At 37.1% G+C, this 19,599-nt stretch overlaps 1 protein-coding gene across 1 annotated transcript; it reads left to right on the top strand.

Moving 5' to 3' along the window:
* Positions 1-38: 38 nt before the first annotated feature.
* On the top strand, positions 39-19,014 carry cfap70 (cilia and flagella associated protein 70). Its single transcript, XM_051888168.1, has 26 exons — positions 39-162; positions 546-729; positions 842-940; positions 1,035-1,120; positions 1,199-1,378; positions 1,830-2,012; positions 2,094-2,188; positions 2,279-2,381; positions 2,484-2,618; positions 5,375-5,524; positions 8,036-8,110; positions 8,205-8,296; positions 8,393-8,453; positions 9,843-10,037; positions 10,765-10,896; positions 11,071-11,196; positions 12,446-12,579; positions 12,663-12,778; positions 14,637-14,831; positions 14,909-15,066; positions 15,462-15,614; positions 16,490-16,651; positions 16,744-16,833; positions 18,157-18,258; positions 18,496-18,543; positions 18,640-19,014. Exons 1-26 carry the CDS (start codon positions 103-105, stop codon positions 18,718-18,720), a joined length of 3,195 nt encoding a protein of 1,064 aa, XP_051744128.1. The 5' UTR covers positions 39-102; the 3' UTR covers positions 18,721-19,014.
* Positions 19,015-19,599: the final 585 nt, after the last annotated feature.

A 19,599-nucleotide genomic window follows, 5' to 3' on the forward strand; every position in this document is an offset into this window, starting at 1 on the left:
CAAATATCGCGAGACTGACACGGAGCGTCGTTGCTGTGGAAACAAGTGAGCGCTGCGCAACAACATTTTAGTGTTGAGGGGAAACTCATTTAGTTTTTCTACATGGAGAATCAGAGGAGAGCTGTTCCGGTGCAGATCACTGTTCTGTCTGGAAATAATTTGGTAAGTCGTTAAAATCATGTTACAATCACTTAAATAAAAGCCCTGAGAATTATTCACTGCAGTATATAGTGTGACAACTAGCCCCGGTGTCCTCCTACTACTGTTGCTACAATAAAACGGCGGCACTAAAATATAATAATAAAACAAACATGGCATTAGCCACTACTGACTTGAAAATTAATAAATAAATAAATAAACCAAACAGCGAGATTATGAAAGCCTCTTGCACTATTTTAATGAAATCCAATATTGATTTATTATGATTTTGCAGTATAGCTGTAGTAGTATTATGGCACTATGATAAAATCTTTGTAAGAGATTGTTATAAAGTTTGCAGTTTGCAGTTATAAGTAGGTTTTTACACTCATTTGTAATTATTCCAGAGAGGCAGTAGGACTGATTCGTGTCTCAGTTTTGTTCGGGTGGAGTTCAATGGAAGTTTGCTGGGAGACTCACAAAAACTGGACATTGCTGTGAACAAAGATGTGGTTTACAACTTCACCTGTAGTTTTGAATACTCAGAAGTAACACATACACTGGATGATGTGGCACATAAACCTGTCATACGTGAGTACTGAACATTCATTCACAGCGATTTGTTTGTTGTTTTAGCTTTAACCCTATTCATCGGTTAAATTGGAATAGTTAAATGTAAGCAGAAATGCATGTGTGCCCTCAGTGACGGTGCTCGAGATCTTACCAAAAGAGAAAAAACAAAAAGAGGAGAAAACCACAGTACTAGGACAAGCCGTTGTGGACCTCCTGCCACTACTGCGAGGTTAAACCATTTCATTTTATTCAAACTTGACACATTTTATGCCACTTTTTATGCATTCTCATATTCTTGAGATTTTTATCTGTTTTTATTCCAGGTCAGTGTAGCTTCTCATCCACTGTGATTCTTCATGCGGTGCCCGGATCACCGGCAGATGTTGCTGTACATGAGGACGGCATTAAAGTAACAACATTTTTACACTACTAATTTAGTATGTTTGTAAATAAACGTTTTATATTGTGCATGTGTTTCCATGTACAGTCCACACTAGATGTGACGGTGAGCGTTCCGGAGCCGTTGCTCTCCGATGCCCAGCGCTCCAACTCTAATGTGCTGATGGTCACCATGGAGACATTGTATTCCATTCCTGAGGTCTGGAATCCTGCCTCCACACCTCCATCCAGCTACGTAGCTGCCCTGCAGATGCCCGTCTCAGCCACGGTAAGATACAAGTACTGGCATTTCAAGTGATTCATCGGTAGCTGATTCTCCAAATCACAAGAAGCAAGACTCTGGTATTCCTTACTTAGGGGTCAAATTTGTAAACCTCGGCGGTCAAAACAGACCGAAGACAATAAGCATAGTTAGTTTTTTCATAGTACTAGACAATATTCACCTCTAAATTATGCATTTATTTTTGTAATATAAAATAATTTAAATATTAGAAAAAAAAATTTCAATTAATACATTGTTTAATAGTGTTTTAGTGCCACAAAAGTCACAAAGTTTCGTACTATTATGATGAAGTAAAACATTTAAAAAATTCAAAATGTGAAAATGTCTCGGTCTAAAATGACAGAAGACCACCAAAGGGTTAAATATGTGCAAGATATTTTAATGCTTAAAGAAATAATTCACCTACAAATAAGTCTGACATTATTTTGTTTTTCAGAAAGAGCAAGTGTTGTTGTTCTCTAATGGCGTCTTAAAAATGGGTGGTGAGCGGGAGCCAGTGCCAAGACCCAAAAAATGGCCCTTGGGGCCTCTTCTCGCACCAGGGGCCGAGGTCATTCAGGGCCTTTATATTGACGCAGAACCCACAGACACGGATCATGGAGATCTTACCGACATAGAGGTGATCTGAGCCATTAATGGACAGTGATGGATGTGAAAGGAATATACAGTGTCACAACATTGATCTGTGTGTGTGTTGTAGGACAAAGATTTCAGAGCAAACGCGCAGTGTAACGAGAACAGGGTGAGCTGGGATACGGCACGTCGTTGCTTTATTGATGCAGGAGGCGTGGCCTGGTGAGTAAACACCTCTTTTAATCAATGCACTCGACTTTATTTTGTCATTATTTGTCACGTTCTCCAATGATGGCTTCCACTTTTTTTTAGTCTGTCCCGCAGGATTGCCGAATGCAGATTGTGGCCTGTTGAGATCATGAAAGCTAATCAGACGGTGCCAACCAAAGGTGGGAGAACAACCAGAGACAAGCTGGTGAGAAACATCCTGAACTTTAACATATCTCAAGATGGCACTCAAAACCCAATAACTTGTTGATTAAAACGCAAAATGATTTTGCTTGTGTGTGCTATGTAGGGGGAGGATGAGGCACAGATTTCATTTCACGGAGTGGTTTACATGGATCTGGTGCCGTTGTTGTACCCTGGAGTACGGCGTATACACGGGGTGTACAGAATCTACCCGTTTTATGAGTCTGATCTGCTGAATAAGGTGAAATGATGAAACATAGTCTGACACCACTGAATTAAACTGCAACACATTTACAAGAGAAGCAAAATGACTTAAAGGGTTAGTTCACCCAAAAATGAAAATAATGTCATTTATTACTCACCCTCATGCCGTTCCACACCCGTAAGACCTTAGTTCATCTTCGGAGCACAAATTAAGATATTTTTGTTGAAATCCGATGACTCAGTGAGGCCAGCAATGACATTAGATCCATTAATGTACTAAAAACATATTTAAATCACTTCATGTGAGTACAGTGGTTCAATATTAATATTATAAAGCGACGAGAATATTTTTGGTGCGCCAAAAAAACAAAATAACGACTTATATAGTGATGGCCGATTTCAAAACACTGCTTCAGGAAGCTTCAGAGCATAATGAATCAGCGTGTCGAATCATGATTTCAACAAAAATAAATCAATTTGCATTCCGAAGATTTACGAAGGTCTTACGGGTGTGGAACGGCATGAGGGTGAGTAATAAATGACAGAATTTTCATTTTTGGGTGAACTAACCCTTTATGATATTAAGTGTTTTTTTTAATGTAACGAGCGGTGCAAACAACCCCCCTCCATATATTATATTATATTATATTATATTATATTATATTATATTATATTATATTATATTATATTATATTATATTATTCATTAATTCAATAATCGCAAAAGCTGCGTAATATGAGTTCATTTATTCCATAGTATTCCTGTGCTGAAGGTGATGTAGAGTGTGCCGAAATAATAGGAAATCTAAACCAACGGTGTTCACAGGAGATTCATTTGAAACGATAATGCGCCTTAGCTGACCATTTGTGATCAGATCACCGAAAACACATCATCATATCAGGTGGAAACAGGCCTTCTCTCGCTCATTCAATTTCCAGGATATTGTATAATTTGCAGGAACATAGTGAGCATTGATGCTCCCTGATTTTCACAGTGCACTGTGGGGCATTGTAGGGAGTGAATGTTTCAGTTCACTGGTGGGATTTTGCGATTGAGACAGCTCTTAAAATGTCAGATTCCCTGATCAGTGCCCTGACTACTGAACCGGGGAGCTGATTGAAATGCACCCTAGGAACAAGGCAAGTGGAAACAGCACCATTACAGTCAACAGCTGGCAAAGCAACAAGAGAAACACAATATACACAGTGGCTAACAAGCTTAACAAAATAAAGAGGTAACAAGACACACCTGAGGGAGACAATCAAGGGGAAATCAACATGAAAAACTACAATAGGACTACAAAGATGGTCCAGGGACAAACACAAAGAACATATGACAATAAAAAATAAAATAAAAAAAATAAAAAAAGATCAAAATTAAGTGAGTTTATTATTAAACCAGATTAAACATGCCAATAGTCTAAGAAAAATAAACTAATTCAAAGGGGAAACAAGTTTATTTTTCTTACCCAATTGGCAGTTGTTGTTTTTTTGTTTGTTTTTTAAAGGGGACCTATAATGCCCTTTTTACAAGATGTAATTTGAGTCTCCAGTGTCCCCAGAATGTGTCTGTGAAGCTTCAGCTCAAAATACCCCACAGATCATTTATTATAGCCTGTCAAATTTGCCCTTATTTGGGTGTGAGCAAAAACACGCCGTTTTTGTGTGTGTCCCTTTAAATGCAAATGAGCTGCTGCTCCTGGACACTTTCCAGAAGAGGGTGGAGCTTTAACATCTCGCGCTTCACATACTCAACAACAACAAAGCTGGACAATCTCACACAGCCAAAATGAGGATTGTCAGTAACGGTGTTCAGCATTGTTCAAACCGGAGTCGGACACTGATGGAGAGACTCAGGAAGAAGTTACAACTTTTAGATGTTTCTGAATGGTTAGTGGATAAATTTATGTAGTTTCTGTGGAGTTGATTCAACTCATCGACTAGCATGTGCCGTCATGTTAATCTTTTGTGCAAATCCAGCGTTGAATTGACCCTCGTTTGTGAAGCAGTCTGGCGTAAAATGACGGCATGGTAACAACACTCTACTACAACAACTCTTCCTCTTCTCTAAAGCAGCCCAACATGGCCTCGTCCCCTTTGTTGCGTGTTCTCGGGGGCGGGGTTTATGTAAATTTTAGGGTTAGTGATGTCACTAATCCAGGAAGAAGTTTGTTGTAGTCCCTACCGGCTGCTTGTTGTAGTCCTTAAACAGAGATTAAAAGAAAATATCTCCCTTTGCATTGAAGTTTGAGTGTCGTAACTTTGCAGATGTTGTTTATACTTGAACAGCAACATTACACACTAACTAAAGTTAAAAAAGTGAAATCATAATCAACCACCCCTTTAAGCAAAAACTCACTATTTCAAAAAGCAAGACTTATTTTGCTTCTCATGTAAATGTATCCTGATTTAAAAATGTTTAGATACTTGTAATGGAAAACAAGACAAAAATACTGAGTAAGAAAATCATGTTTTGCAGTAATGAAGCTGATATCTCCTGTATTATTTTAAGTCAGGACAGGGATGGTGCTAAAAGTTGCATTAAACTAGTTTTAAATTAGTAGTTTTACACCCAAACATTAAATATACTTTGGACCAGTAATTTTAAATGGCCCACTTGCACCAGTACAATGATATGGTAACAAAAGTCCAAGACCAGTTTTTGAATCAGCCAGCGAAGCATATTACAAAATACTAAATGCATCATTTTCATTTTTCAGGAAATGTTTAAAGAGTATATATTAACTTACGATTGATTCTTTGACAGTGAATCTTATTTTATGTGCTGTTCCAGACTCAGAGGACCTACAGCATTCTGAAGGAGCTCAGCAGAGCACCGCCGACACTGGGCCGAACTCGAGCCAATTCCTCCGTCGACTCCTTAAGGGCGTTTCAGAGTAAAACCTTTGAAACCCAAAGAGGAAACAAAGATGTTCCCAAAAAGGTACAGAAAATGGCAAATCAGTTCTTATTAATATCTAAATCGCTTCTCCTTCTGTTTTTATACGTGTTTGAAATTTCACTGCCTCAAAAGTCTGCTCAGATACCAAAAAAATCTCAGTCAAAAGTCAGAGAATTCAATATGAGCTCAAATGTTTCTCATCAAATTCTCCATAATTAAATGATCTAACCTACTATCCACATTAATTTACAGCTCTATACTCATTCTGGTTGACAACTATTTGAGTTTATTTTCTCCCGAGAAATTGTAGGAGAAACATCTGAGACAACATTTAGGTCACTTAAGAGCTATGAAAAGCAACTTCAGAGTAGTTCAATGTTCCTTAAAGCCACAGCTGCTTTAAAATGTCATGCACACAAAGCATACGTTTAACCCAAACGAGACGTCATAGACTTCATGGGATAAGATCATTTGGAGCAGATGCCATCTCTTCCCCTTTCCGCGCGGCATTGGGGCTCGTTTTTGATATCCCCCTAATTAAATCCGGATCTGTGGCCGAGGCACGCTTCCCAAACCAATTAGCTGTAATAGCAGCAGATTGCCGGCCTCGTCGCAGCGCGGTGAATCATCTCCTTTGCTCATCTGCCCCTCTCTGACGCCCCGTGGCTCCGCAGCAGACGGAGAGAGGCGAAGAACACACAGCCTCCCCACCAACTGAGCATCTGACGCCGCAGCTGCCCGCTAGACAAATAACAGCCGCTGAATCAACACACACAAACACACACACCTTTATCATATTTCTAGAAGAAATGTTATTACTCAGAGGTCTTTTTTTATAGCTCAATGGAGTTTAATTGAGATCTCAGATGTCGTTTCGTTTAACTACCAACTATTAAAATGTCAATGGAGAAAAGTGAGACAACGGTATGACTTTACAGATATTAAATGAATATATTATTTGATCTTAAGAGGATTTGATGGGGAATGTTTGAGTTTGTATTGAGAGCTCTGACTTTTGATAGACTATGCTCTCTTGGCAAATCGGAGCATGGTTTGAGACACTGAAATTACTGTAGTTTTTTTTTTTTTCTAAGAAGAATCTAAGAAGAATCTCCAAAAGTCTCCATTTAGTCTCCATTTTAGGGACACAACACTGTTTTCAACTAAAAATTTTGTTTATTCATTTACTTGACTATAGCATTTTGGGGGCCTGAAAATGAAATTTATGAAAACAGGTTTCAAAGTGCGAGTTTGTGAAAATGATACCGTCTGACAGTGATGTCATGCACATGCATATTATGTGTTTAGTACGGAGCCCCAGACATGACATGCAGGAAAAAAATAGTAGGCTAAATCATGCACACAATTTATTAATTCGTTCCCTTGATTTACTAAAACGTGCGCACAATTTACTATTTCATTCCCTCGATTTATAAATCATACGCATGATTTATAAATCGAGGGAACTAAATAGTAAAGCGTACGCACGTTTTAGTAAATCGAGGGAACGAAATAGTAAATTGAGGGAATGAATTAGTAAGTCTTGCGCACGATTTAGTAAATCGAGGGAACGAATTAGTAAATCATGAGCACAATTAAATTTTTTTTCTTGCATGTCATGTGCGGGGCTCCGTTGTTTAGTCTATAGGCGCGTAGTGTTTCTCTACAAACCCTGACAGCAACATAGTGTCGGCCCAGATCCGGCCCACATCTGGTCCGCGTGTACTCCACATGTACCAGATGTGGGCCGGATCTGGGCCACACTATGTTGCTGTCTGGGAAGTGTTGCTGGCCTGGCATGTATAATACAGCATTTTTAATCGTTTTTGTGGATCGTTTTGACAACATTTTTGTCGTTTGTATGCGAAAAACGCAAAGGAAAAACTTTTCCAGTTTTTAGTAGATCGTTGTCATGTAAACGTACCCTTAGAAACAATTTTTGAAAGTCTCTTCTGCTCACCAAGGCTGCATTTATTTGATCAAAAATACAGTAAAAACAGCAATACTGTAAAAATATTACAATTTCAAATAATTGTTTTATATTTGAATATATTTTAATGAGTAATTTATTCCTGTGATCAAAGCTGAATTTTCAGCATCATTACTGCAGTCTTCAGTGTCACATGATCCTTCAGAAATCATTCTAATATGATGATTTGATACTCAAAAAACATTTCTGATTATTATCAATGTTGAAAACAGTTGTGGAAACCGTACATTTTTGTTCAGGATTCTTATCAATCTGATAAACAGAAAGAACAGCATTTATTTAAAATATAAATCTTTTGTAACATTATAAATGTCTTTAATGTAATTTATGATCAATTTATGCATCCTTGCTGAATAAAAGTATTAATTTCATTCAAAAAGTAAATAAAAAAAAATACTGACACCAAACTTTTGAATGGTAGTGTACATCACATTGCACAAGCGAAATAGTTTTTGAATGCCAATTCATGTTTATTTTAATACACACAAAACATTTCAAATTAAGTTTAGACAGTAATAACTGGGATTACATAGGAAAGACTTACTGATGTCCTCTTTCTATAGCCAGATTCCCAGGGAAAGTCTGCTCAGTCTGACAGTATGACTGGACTGGAGCCACAGGTCAACACGGAGGGACAGGTTAGTTCATCTGTAGATTATGCATCAAAATGAAGCAGTCAAATATGAAAATAATCTTGGTAAGGTGTGATCTTCACTTTTGTTATTGTCTCAGATGTATGCCGATTCAAGATCATACGTTATTATTGAAATTGCTGTGGAAAAGCCACTGGTTCCAAAGAGACCACCAGAGGAGCTGGCTAAACGGTAATAAGAAAGAGTTTCTTTCAAATTCAAAGCATTGTTTTGTCCTCAAAATATGTCTAGAGAGTGCTTCAGATTAATTCATTCTGTCTGATACAGTGTGATGGAGTTGGTTCCTCCCAGACCTCCTCTGCCTCGACGGCCAGCAGGAGCAGAAAGAGTAAAAACAACATGTGTTCTTGTTTTTTTCACTATTTCTGTCATATTTTTTCCTCTCACAGTCTCATTTATCTGTAACAGTTTACACTATCATGACAAAAGAGAATGGCTGAAACTTGCCATGAAATGCCTGGGTCATATTTCACTTCAATATAAATAAATAATAAAAAAAGAGAAATATTTTCCACTGTAACATGACAATTAAGCACTTTGTCACCTGCATTAAAATGTATGTGTTGCATTATTAAACAATAAAATACTTGCAGTCATGCTGCTGTTCCGAATATGTAAGAATGAATCCACGTCTTTGAATTAGAGATGCATTGATATATTGGCCAATAATTGGTATCGGCCGATAAAAGCAAATTTTCACACTGTCAGGTATCGGCTGATAGTTTAAAAACAGCCGATAGTCAGGGCCGATATATCCTGTCAATCAAAAGATGGCAAGAAAATGCACTGAATTTGTGAAGAAAATGCTCAGAAACCAGTTCGATGTTTAATATTAATAGTAATTATTTGAATTAATAACATTTAAAGAGTTAAGAAATATTAATTTAATCTTCAGAATTTAGTTAATGTGTGTTAATATTAATTTGAGTAATGTGTTTATGTTTATAACTGATACCAGTTACTCTGAAACAAGTTGATGAAATGGAGAGAATAAAGTTTTCATTTGCATTTGTTTCAAAATATAATGATTAATTATTAATTATAATGAAATTATCATTCATTTAAAGAAGGTATAAAAGGCAGAACCCACACACTATCGGTATCGGCAGATATTACTCTGAATAATCGGCTATCGTAACGGTGGAGAAATTTAGCATCGGTGCATCTCTAGTTTGAATGAATTGGTTGAGTGATTCAATGACTCGCTCATTCAGACAGTTGCGTTTTAGGTGTGTTCGACTTGAAGCAGCGCTGCGCAGACCAATCGGTGTATGACATCAAAGTACTGCTCTTATACTGCTCTTTAATCGTTCTCGCCATACTTTGATGTCATACACCGATCGATCTGCACAGCACTGCTTAAAGTCGAACACATCTGTTTTATTCCTGAATGAATGTGTTTGAACAAATCATTAGATTCAGTGGTTCGTTACTTGTATCGTTAATCCGCTTTTGAAAGAATCGGTTGAATGATTGAATGAATCAGTGGCTCTCTCATAAAGACGGTCATTTACCGCCACCTACTGACGTAACAATGTAACCTTCAGAAAATACTTTTTACACACCACCACTAATACACAGATTGAATCTAAAACTTTAAGCTTTTTATTAAAAAAATAAAAATATTTGGCTGTGAAATGTGACCAATTTTTTATAAGAATCACCCAAATTGCTAATAAATAATATTAATAATATTAAATGTGCATGGTATTATCAGGCAGTACAGGAATACCAGTCTCAGATAGCGAGTGTGGCCGCCCAGGTGTTGGATCAGTACCAGCAACTGTTCGGGACAGCATTTGTGCCTGGTGGGCAACCTCTGGACCCCGTCCTGCAGGAACAGCGCAAAACCCAGCTGCTTGGAGAACTCAACTGCTCTGGGAAATACTTTGCCTTCAAGGAACAGATGAAGGTGAATTTTAATCATGTTAAATGCGTCATTTTTTAAAATTTAGTCCATTTAGGGTTATTCAAGATTTCAACAAACAGCCGTAATTTAGTGTTTCTTAACCCTCTCTCTTTCCTTTAGATTTAAAGGGGTGGTTGATGATGATTTCACTTTTTTAACTTTAGTTAGTGTGTAATGTTGCTGTTAGAGCATAAACAACATCTGCAAAGTTACAACGCTCAAACTTCAATGCAAAGGGAGATGTTTTCTTTTAAAGAATTCTCTGTTTAAGGACTACAACAAACGGCCAGTAGGGACTACAACGAATTTTAGGGTTTGGGAGTTGTTGACATCCCAAACCCTAAAATTTACATAAACCCTGCCCCCGAGAACATGCAACAAATATATATATATATATATATATATATTGTAATGTAATGTTTATGTTTATTTTCATATGTTCATTTTTCATTCATTTCATTTAATTTGAGTATTGAGTATTGAGTATTTTATTTCAATTTAGCTGCCAATACAAAAAGTCTAATTTTTTATTTTTTTTTCATTTAATATTTATATTTTACTTTACTTCAGTTAACGAAAATATTTGTAGTAGTTTTAGTTTAAATTAACAATAACAACTTGGGTGTTTTGGACACCCAAAACAACCTTTGTAATGATTTATGCTGTTGTTGATCAGGGCAGACTAATTAGCATATGTTAATGAGCTGCTGGTGTTTGTTGTGTGTGGCAGTACTCTGTGGTCCGGATTGTGAGAGAGAAGATGTTGAGGACAGAGGCCTTCTCAGACCCTGAACAGCTCCAAGCGTTCCTCAGTCAGCTCTACGTGTTTCTGGTGGACGAGATGCATGTTTCTCTCAATAAGGTGAGGTCTCAAAAATGAATTGGTGTTACTTGATAAGGGAAGCATCACTTATGCTGAGGGTTATTGGTCTGAACAAACCTTTAACGTTTAGTATAAAGCACTGGTGCTTTAGGGTCTGTATTATCAGTTGTGTTTCTGTTTCTTCTGTGTTTTTCATGCACTCCTTCGAATCAGAGCCTCTCAGTGGACTCTCAGGACATGCATCATGAGCCTCTGCTGAGCTGTGCTCAACTCAAACACTTTGCCAAAGAGGCCAAACTCAACAAGGACTACCAGCTGGCGGCACAGTACTATCAGGAGGTAAAGCATTATGGTACTTTGGATGCTTCAAAAATAACATACTTACACTACATTCTGTCTCGATCATCATAATACTATACACAGCATGTTTTTACAGTAGTTTATACTATAGTGTAAAGCAGTATCATTTTAGTTTCATTGAGATAATATTATTGTCAGGTTTATGTTCTGTTTTCATGGATTTTTAGTTTGTATCACATTGTTTCCCTGTGTTTGGTTCCTGTTTTCTTTGTTTCCTTTGTTCCAGTTGGGGCTAGAAGGGATACAGCTACGGCCAGATTGTCCTACCAGGGCTTACTGGGCATGCACACGTCAATATTACATAATTTTTGTCACACTGAACAATTAATTACTGTATTTGCATTATTGTAAGGGTAGTTTTAGGGTTGGGGTAGGTGTAGACATTAATAAAACACAATCTCATAAGTAGCAAATTTAATTTATTGTTATTTTATGGCAAGATTTTGCGTCACTTCTAGCCACAACCCTTTGTTCCCGCTTATCTGTCTCCTATGTTAGTGATTATGTCCCTGTTTGTTTCCATGGTTTCCTATGATTTGCACTCATTTCTTTTGTTCCTAGTTGGTTCACGTCTTTATTTAATGTGTGGTTTCCATATCTTCTGTGTTTTTGAGTTTATTATTAAAGACTATTTAAAGAGTATTCCCTCTTTGTGTGTGTTGCTTACTGCAACTGCAATTATAGTTTAGTTTTTATTTATATTTTGAATTATAGTTTTTATTTTTGTACTTTCCAATTTAATTTGTAATTTTGGTTAAAGTTTTAGTAATTTTTTTGTATGTTTTTTGTTGTATGTTATCGGGAAAGGTCCACTAGACGGGACTCAAACTCGGGTTGCCTGAAGCACAACAATGCTATATATCATTGCGCTGCCCACAAAGCTATCAGCGCCAATGTATTTATGCCGATTTTTTTTTTAAAAACATTGTATTACAGTAATAAGAATAAGATTAACCATTGAGAATAATGAAAAGTACAAAAAAAAAACACCCCTGCAAAGTGAAACCCCTGGATGTTAATGTAATGCAAGAAAGGATCAGTTTGGCATTTCAAGCAAGAATGCGTCATATTTTGTGAAAAATGTAGCATATAATTATGGTATCTCATGCATATACAATGAATTCCATTCTAATGATAGTGTGCTATTTCAAACATAGCTCTAGCTATCATTTGTGATATGACAGTATCATTGGATATGACTCATGTCTCTCTGAATATCCCCCTGTAGTGTTTGGTTCGAGACCGCAGTGACCCGTCCCACTGGTTTGATTATGGAGCGTTCTACATGCTAACCGATGACCTCCTGAAGGCAGAGGAGTGCTTTCAACAGGCCTTATCCATTGAGCAAACACACATACCCAGGTTAGCATTCAGAAATGACTCAGACTAGGTTTCTAAATGTGTGCTTGAACTCTTTCAGTCTTCTTCTCTGGTGTTTGGTGCAGTTTGCTTATGTGCGGCGTTCTGTCGGACATGAACGGACGCTATGAGGATGCAGAGACCTTCTTTGAAAGGGCGACGTGTGTAGAGCCGAACAATGTGGTCGCCTGGACTTTATTTGGTGAGAACAGAATTAAACAGTACATACGCTACTGTTCAAAAGTTTGGGTTAGTAAGATGTTTTTGTTGTTTTTTTTAAAGAAATTAATACATTTATTCAGCAGGGATGCATTAAATTGATTAAAAGTGACAGGAAAGACTTATTTCTGAAGGATCATACGACTAGAGTAGTGATGCTGAAAATTCAGCTTTACCATATATATTCAAACAAAAAAACAGTCATTGTATATAATTGTAATAATATTTCACAATATTACTGTTTTTTTTTCTGTATTTTTGAACAAATAAATGTAGGCTTGTTGAGCAGAAGAGACTTCTTTCAAAAACATTTAAAGATCTTACAGACCCCAAACTAAATTCCCCGGTGTGAAATTGACACCGCTTGTTGTTCATATGGGAACCACCAGCAGGGTGTTAAAAGTAACACTGAAGCAGTGTTAGAGTCAATTATGTACTTAAGTGATTAATTTAGTGATGATTGTTCAATTATTGAAGACACCTGATGATAACGAGCAGAAACACTGAAGGAAAGAAAAACACAAGAACTACAACTGACTTCCTGCCACAGCCTTAAGCCCAGGATACACTGCACGATTTTAGCAATCCTATAAGATCATTACTTTATCACACTGTGCGACATGGATCTACTAAACTTGGGTACTACATGCATGTAGACTGTACGATGATGACACCTATTGACTCGTAGGCTACGATGCAAGTTTCTATAGAAGAATAAAACGTCATCAGCATGTGCTAGTGGTAAACAAAACACCATGTTGAATCACATTTTGACAGTTGTAGTTTTTATGTGTGCTGAAAATAAAAAAGGAAGTGGCAAAAGAAGAAGGGAAAAGAGCTGGTGGTAAGCAGTTTTAAGTTTTAGTGCCATGTCGCTTTAATTTCATGTCGCATTTTTATTGGCTGGTCAGTAGACGTAGGTCGTAGCAGCAAGTACACTGTGCGATGATCATGCTGAATTTCTGACACTGTCAGAAAATGATTGTAGGCTATTTTTGGTCGCAAGAGTGGGAAAACGGCCGTCTTTGACCCTCTCTCACTGTATGACATTAAGAGATTAAGAGCCACGATCACAGAAATCACCACGATTGTTTCACGATGGCAATCTTTCGTCTGGGACAGCCAGAAATCGTGCACTGTATCCCGGGCTTAAGATTAAATCAACTGAAAAGACATTAAATCTCTCTTATTACAAACCAGACTGACTGACAGTTCTTTTTGAGAATTAACAGGTTTAGATGTTGATGTTTTATTGAAAATGTTTGGTCACCATAATGATGATCAGTGTTTCATTTAGTTGGGCAGTTTGACTCATGACTTTTCATGTTAGTTTGTGGTTTTTCTAACAGTGTTTACTAGAAAAAACACAAACTAACATAAAAAAGTCAAGAGTCAAACTGCCTAACTAAAGGAAACACTGATCATCATTATGGTGACCAAACATTTTCAATAAAACATCAACATCTAAACCTGTTAATTCTCAAAAAGATCTGTAGATCAATGACAGAAATAGTCAATCTGGTTAGTAATAAGAGAGATTTAATGTCTTGTCAGTTGATTTCATATAAGGCTCTTCAATAATCGAACAATCATCACCCAATCAATCACTTAAGTACATAATTAACTCTAAAACTGCTTCGATGTTACTTTTAACACTCTGCTGGTGGTTCCTATATGAACACTGAGCAGTGTTAATTTAACACTGGGGAATTTACTGTGTTTGCATAGTGTTTTTTTCAATATTCTGTCATACCATATTCATTAATTTGAGTTCATTTTGCAAAATTATATAGTTAGTGTGCAAAATAATTTTGACAAAATGTGTGTCAAATTGTTGTCAGGTGTGTTCTGCCAGACTCAGGACAAGTTAATCCAGGCAGAAATGGCTTTTCGGGAGGCTAATAAGCATTTTATTTCCGTCATGCAAAATGGCCAGACATCTAGACCAAAAGTAACCTCAGAGACTCAATCTGGTCAGGAGAAGAACCAGAAAGATGAAACAAGTGAGATTCCAGCTGGAAAAACAGAAAAGACAGGTGATTACCTCATTTCTATCTGCTCTCTGACAAATGCTCTGTCATTTATAGCTCATATGGGATTATTTGCTTTAAAGGTGGTGATACTGATGAAGGTGCCATACACGAAGAAGGCATCCCACAGAACAGAGAGGAGAGTAAACAGGAAGTACAACACCAACTTTCCCCTAGCAGTGTCCAAACCACTATCTTCATGGAGACAGTGTGGTTTCTCCTGCACAACTGTGCATTACAGGTCAGCGGATGGTCACGTCAGTAGATCCTGTGCACATCAGTATCAAATCACTCATTTTTACATGAAAGGATTAGTTCACTTCAGAATTCAAATTTCCTGATAATTTACTCACCCCTATGTCATCCAAGATGTTTGTCTTTCTTTCTTCAGTCGAAAAGAAATTAAGGTTTTTAAGGAAAACATTCCAGGATTTTTCTCCATATAGTGGGCGATCACATGCTGATGAGTGACTTCAACCTTTTTCTGAATTATCCATATTTAGATTCAATAAATGTTCTGACTGATGAGGAGCTTTTACTTCCCCAACAAACACTTTTATTTCCACAGAGCAGGAATCAAGCACATTTGAATATTTATGTTAATAGTTAATGTTGGATTGTGCTCGTGTCATCCAGATGGCCCAGCGGACTCTGGCTCTAGAGCTGCTGTCTCCAGACAGAGGAACCATCAGCTCGTATCATCTCGCTCTGGCCCAGCTTCAGCTGCTGAGAGGAGAACACAACAGCGCTGAGGCCAGCCTGAAGGAGGCGCTGGCCGACAACTTCCAGGTCTGCTGAATTCCATTCCCTGTACTTGGTACTGAGAGTGATGGGAGAAATGTAGCTTCTCATAACTTTGAATCAATTGAGCCAGTTGCTTCACAAAATGATTCACTGTTTCGAAGTGCTCAAAACGCCACACGCTGGTGACACCTGCTGGTCAAAATGGTGTAAATGCAACAGAAGCCCAGCCCAAACATGCATAAAAACACCTTTTACAAGTGTTTTATTGAGGGTTTACTCTATTAAATGCAATTAACAAATCATCTAATACCACTAAATATGAAGTGTCTGTATAATATGTGTTATATGTGTTGTTTTTATGGAGAGCTTGTTTTTTGGTTAATCAGGCTAATAAGAGAAATTGTAACTAAAACTCTTCCTTTTATTTTACAAATGTATCATTAAAAATGTTTACAAATTTATAAAACATATAGACACTGGTTAATGCATTTACAGAGATCATCGCCCCCTAGTGGCAAACCATTGAGATATTTTGAAACGTTTTGAAACAGTCATGATGACACAAAGCCTCGTTTTCTGAAATCATGTGACTTTGGCAGGTTCACACCATGTTGTAATTACTGTAATTACAAGATTTCAACTTGTAAAAAGTGTTCACGTCCTTGTAGAACTCGTAATTTCAACTTGTAAGCTGGGAATTTTTTGAGAACTCCTACTTGTACCACCTGGCTGCTGCTGATTCATTTTAGGCTTTGATAGTGTTGCCATAGAAAAGCATAATTCCCAATCCGAGGATGGGGAATCCAAATCACTGATTCAAAACAAATGATTCACAAAGGATTTAAAGCGTGTCCCATCAATAGGTACTGATGGAATGCACTTGGGATTCATAATTTTTTCTTGGTGTTTGATCCCGGCAGAACCCAGACATATGGGCCCTGTGGGGTCACTTACATCACATGAGGGGCGATTACGCTCAGGCTCAGAGCTGCTATGAACGAACATTGGATTCTGTGCTGGACACTTCAGACACACACTCCATATTCCTCCGTCTGGGCTCCATCTACCTGCAGGAAGAAGAAGTGAGTTCGGATTAATGATTTAATCTTGTTTGAGTTATTTTTTATTTACTTTTTATAAAGCAATTATTATGTTTGTTTCATTCCCTCTGTAGTATGAAAAAGCCAAATCTGTATTCCTGCGTGCCTGCAAACGCTCTCCGTCATGCCTTACTTGGCTCAGGCTTGGAATTGCCTACTATAGAGTGAGTACATTTAGAAAATCTGGACATCTCTGTCTGTATCATGTTAGTATAAGCAGAGGAGCTTTGCTGGAGCTGCAATAGAAGGATGGTTTGTGATTGGTTGAGGATTTTGACATTGTCTGGACACAGATCATGTCACTGTAAGTACAGTTGTTCAAATCAACTTGAAATCAAAATGGGTTACTTTCTTCACCCAAAAATGAAAATAATGTCATTAATTACTCACCCTCATGCCGTTTTACACCTGTAAGACCTTCGTTCATCTTCGGAACACAAATTAAGATATTTTTGTTGAAATCCGATGACTCAGTGAGGCCTGCATAGCAGCAATGACATTTCCTCTCTCAAGATCCATTAATGTACTAAAAACATATTTAAATCAGTTCATGTGAGTACAGTGGTTCAATATTAATTTTATAAAGAGACGAGAATATTTTTGGTGCGCCAAAAAAACAAAATAACGACTTATATAGTGATGGCCGATCAGCGTGTCGAATCATGATTCGGATCGCCTGTCAAACCTCCAGACTGCTGAAATCACGTGACTTTGGTGCTCCGAACCGCTGATTTGACACAAAAGATTCATAACGCTCCGAAGCTTCATGAAGCAGTGTTTTGAAATCGGCCATCACTATATAAGTCGTTTTTTTTTTTTTTTTTTTTTTTTTTTGGCACACAAAAAATATTCTCGTGGCTTTATAATATTAATATTGAACCACTGTACTCACATGAACTGATTTAAATATGTTTTTAGTACCTTTATGGATCTTGAGAGAGGAAATGTAATTGCTGGCTATGGAGGCCTCACTGAGCCGTCGGATTTCAACAAAAATATCTTAATTTGTGTTCCGAAGATGAACAAATGTCTTACGGGTGTGGAACGACATGAGGGTGAGTAATAAATGACATTATTTTCATTTTTGGGTGAACTAACCCTTTAATGCATATCCCTACGAAGCCCCTAAAGAAACATGGTGGTGGAAAAAAATATGAGTTGGGAGGAAAAATATATTTAAAAACTTGCTTTCCCATGTGAAACTTTGCATTCACTCGCAAAGAATTTAAACATGATTTTTCTGAAAAATATGTATGGATGATCAAGTAACCCTAAGTTGCTTCAGTTCAGCAAGTGTTCATCTTGAAATACTACTAAGAATATGAAAGTTATTCTTACATTTACTTTATAAAAAGTAGATTTCACAGCAAAAAGACACGTGAACCACAACCTGAAGGTGGACATTTTTACAGTCATATCAAAATGCTTTTACTTTCTATAAAAGAATAAACTATCAATCAGTAGATTGTGTTTTGCTGTATCATCAGCTGGAGGAGCTGAGCGAAGCTGAAGAGGCGCTGACTGAAGCCAACGCACTGAATAACAGGAATCCAGAGGTGTGGGGTTATCTGTCTCTAGTCTGTTTACGGGTAAGTGACTGTCAGATACATTCATACTGCTGTCTTTCATTCATTCATTCCCTGATTCTTCTCACAGTGGAATTACAGTTACTATTGTTTAATAAGCACAATAGCTCTGTTCAAAAACCTGCTGCCTATATAGGAGAAAGCAAAGCAGCTCAATAGTTTTTACAACAGAGCAAACTGATGAATATAATCTTGCATTTTTTGACTTTAGATTTTACTTTAGTTGCTTTGTCCTTCCAGACTGGCCGAAAACTAGAAGCAGAGCAGTCATATAAATATGCCATGAAGGTTTGTATTGTCTAATGTTAATGTGTTTGTGAATATTAAAGTCTGCGGTATCGAAATATATTTAATTTTTGCCCTCTTTAATGTTTGGTTTCACAGATGAATTTACAAAAAGAGTCACTTCTACAGGAGATCCACAACCTGCAGTCATGTGTTGGGTTCGGAAACCCTTCCTTCTGATGTGCCTTAGCCACAGAAATGAAATTTTAAAGCATAAAAAGGTTAATTACTTCTAAAAAAAAAAAAAAAATGCTGGGATGTTTCGACCCATGTTTGGGTCAAATATGGACAAAATCTAATAAAAAAAAATTTAACTAATGGTTGGGTTTGTCCATATTTGATCCAAACATGGGTTGAAACATCCCAACATTTTTTAGAGTGTTTAAATGATAATAAAATATGACTTTTAACATAATCTACTGTAGTCTTTGTTGTTCATTGGGTGATCTTGTTGATATTTGCTACACAAGGCCCCACACCAAGGACAGTAACTATGAAGTTTTAAAGGGTTAGTTCACCCAAAAATGAAAATAATGTAATTTATTACTCACCCTCATGCCATTCCACACCCGTAAGACCTTCATTAATCTTCGGAACACAAATTAAGATATTTTTGTTGAAATCCGATGGCTCAGTGAGGCCTGCATAGCAGCAATGACATTTCCTCTCTCAAGATCCATTAATGTACTAAAAACACTTTAAATCAGTTCATGTGAGTACAGTGGTTCAATATTAATATTATAAAATGACGAGAATATTTTTGGTGCGCCAAAAAAACAAAATAACGACTTATATAGTGATGGCCGATTTCAAAACACTGCTTCATGAAGCTTTGGAGCGTTATGAATCAGCGTGTCGAATCAGCCATTGCTATAGAAGTCATTATTTTGTTTTTTTTGGCGCACCAAAAATATTCTCGTTGCTTTATAATATTAATATTGAACCACTGTACTCACATGAACTGATTTAAATATGTTTTTAGTACATTAATGGATCTTGAGAGAAGAAATGTCATTGCTGGCTATGCAGGCCTCACTGAGCCATCGGATTTCAACAAAA

The sequence above is a fragment of the Ctenopharyngodon idella genome, chromosome 3, assembly GCF_019924925.1.
Source record: "Ctenopharyngodon idella isolate HZGC_01 chromosome 3, HZGC01, whole genome shotgun sequence".
Taxonomy (NCBI): Eukaryota; Metazoa; Chordata; class Actinopteri; order Cypriniformes; family Xenocyprididae; genus Ctenopharyngodon; species Ctenopharyngodon idella.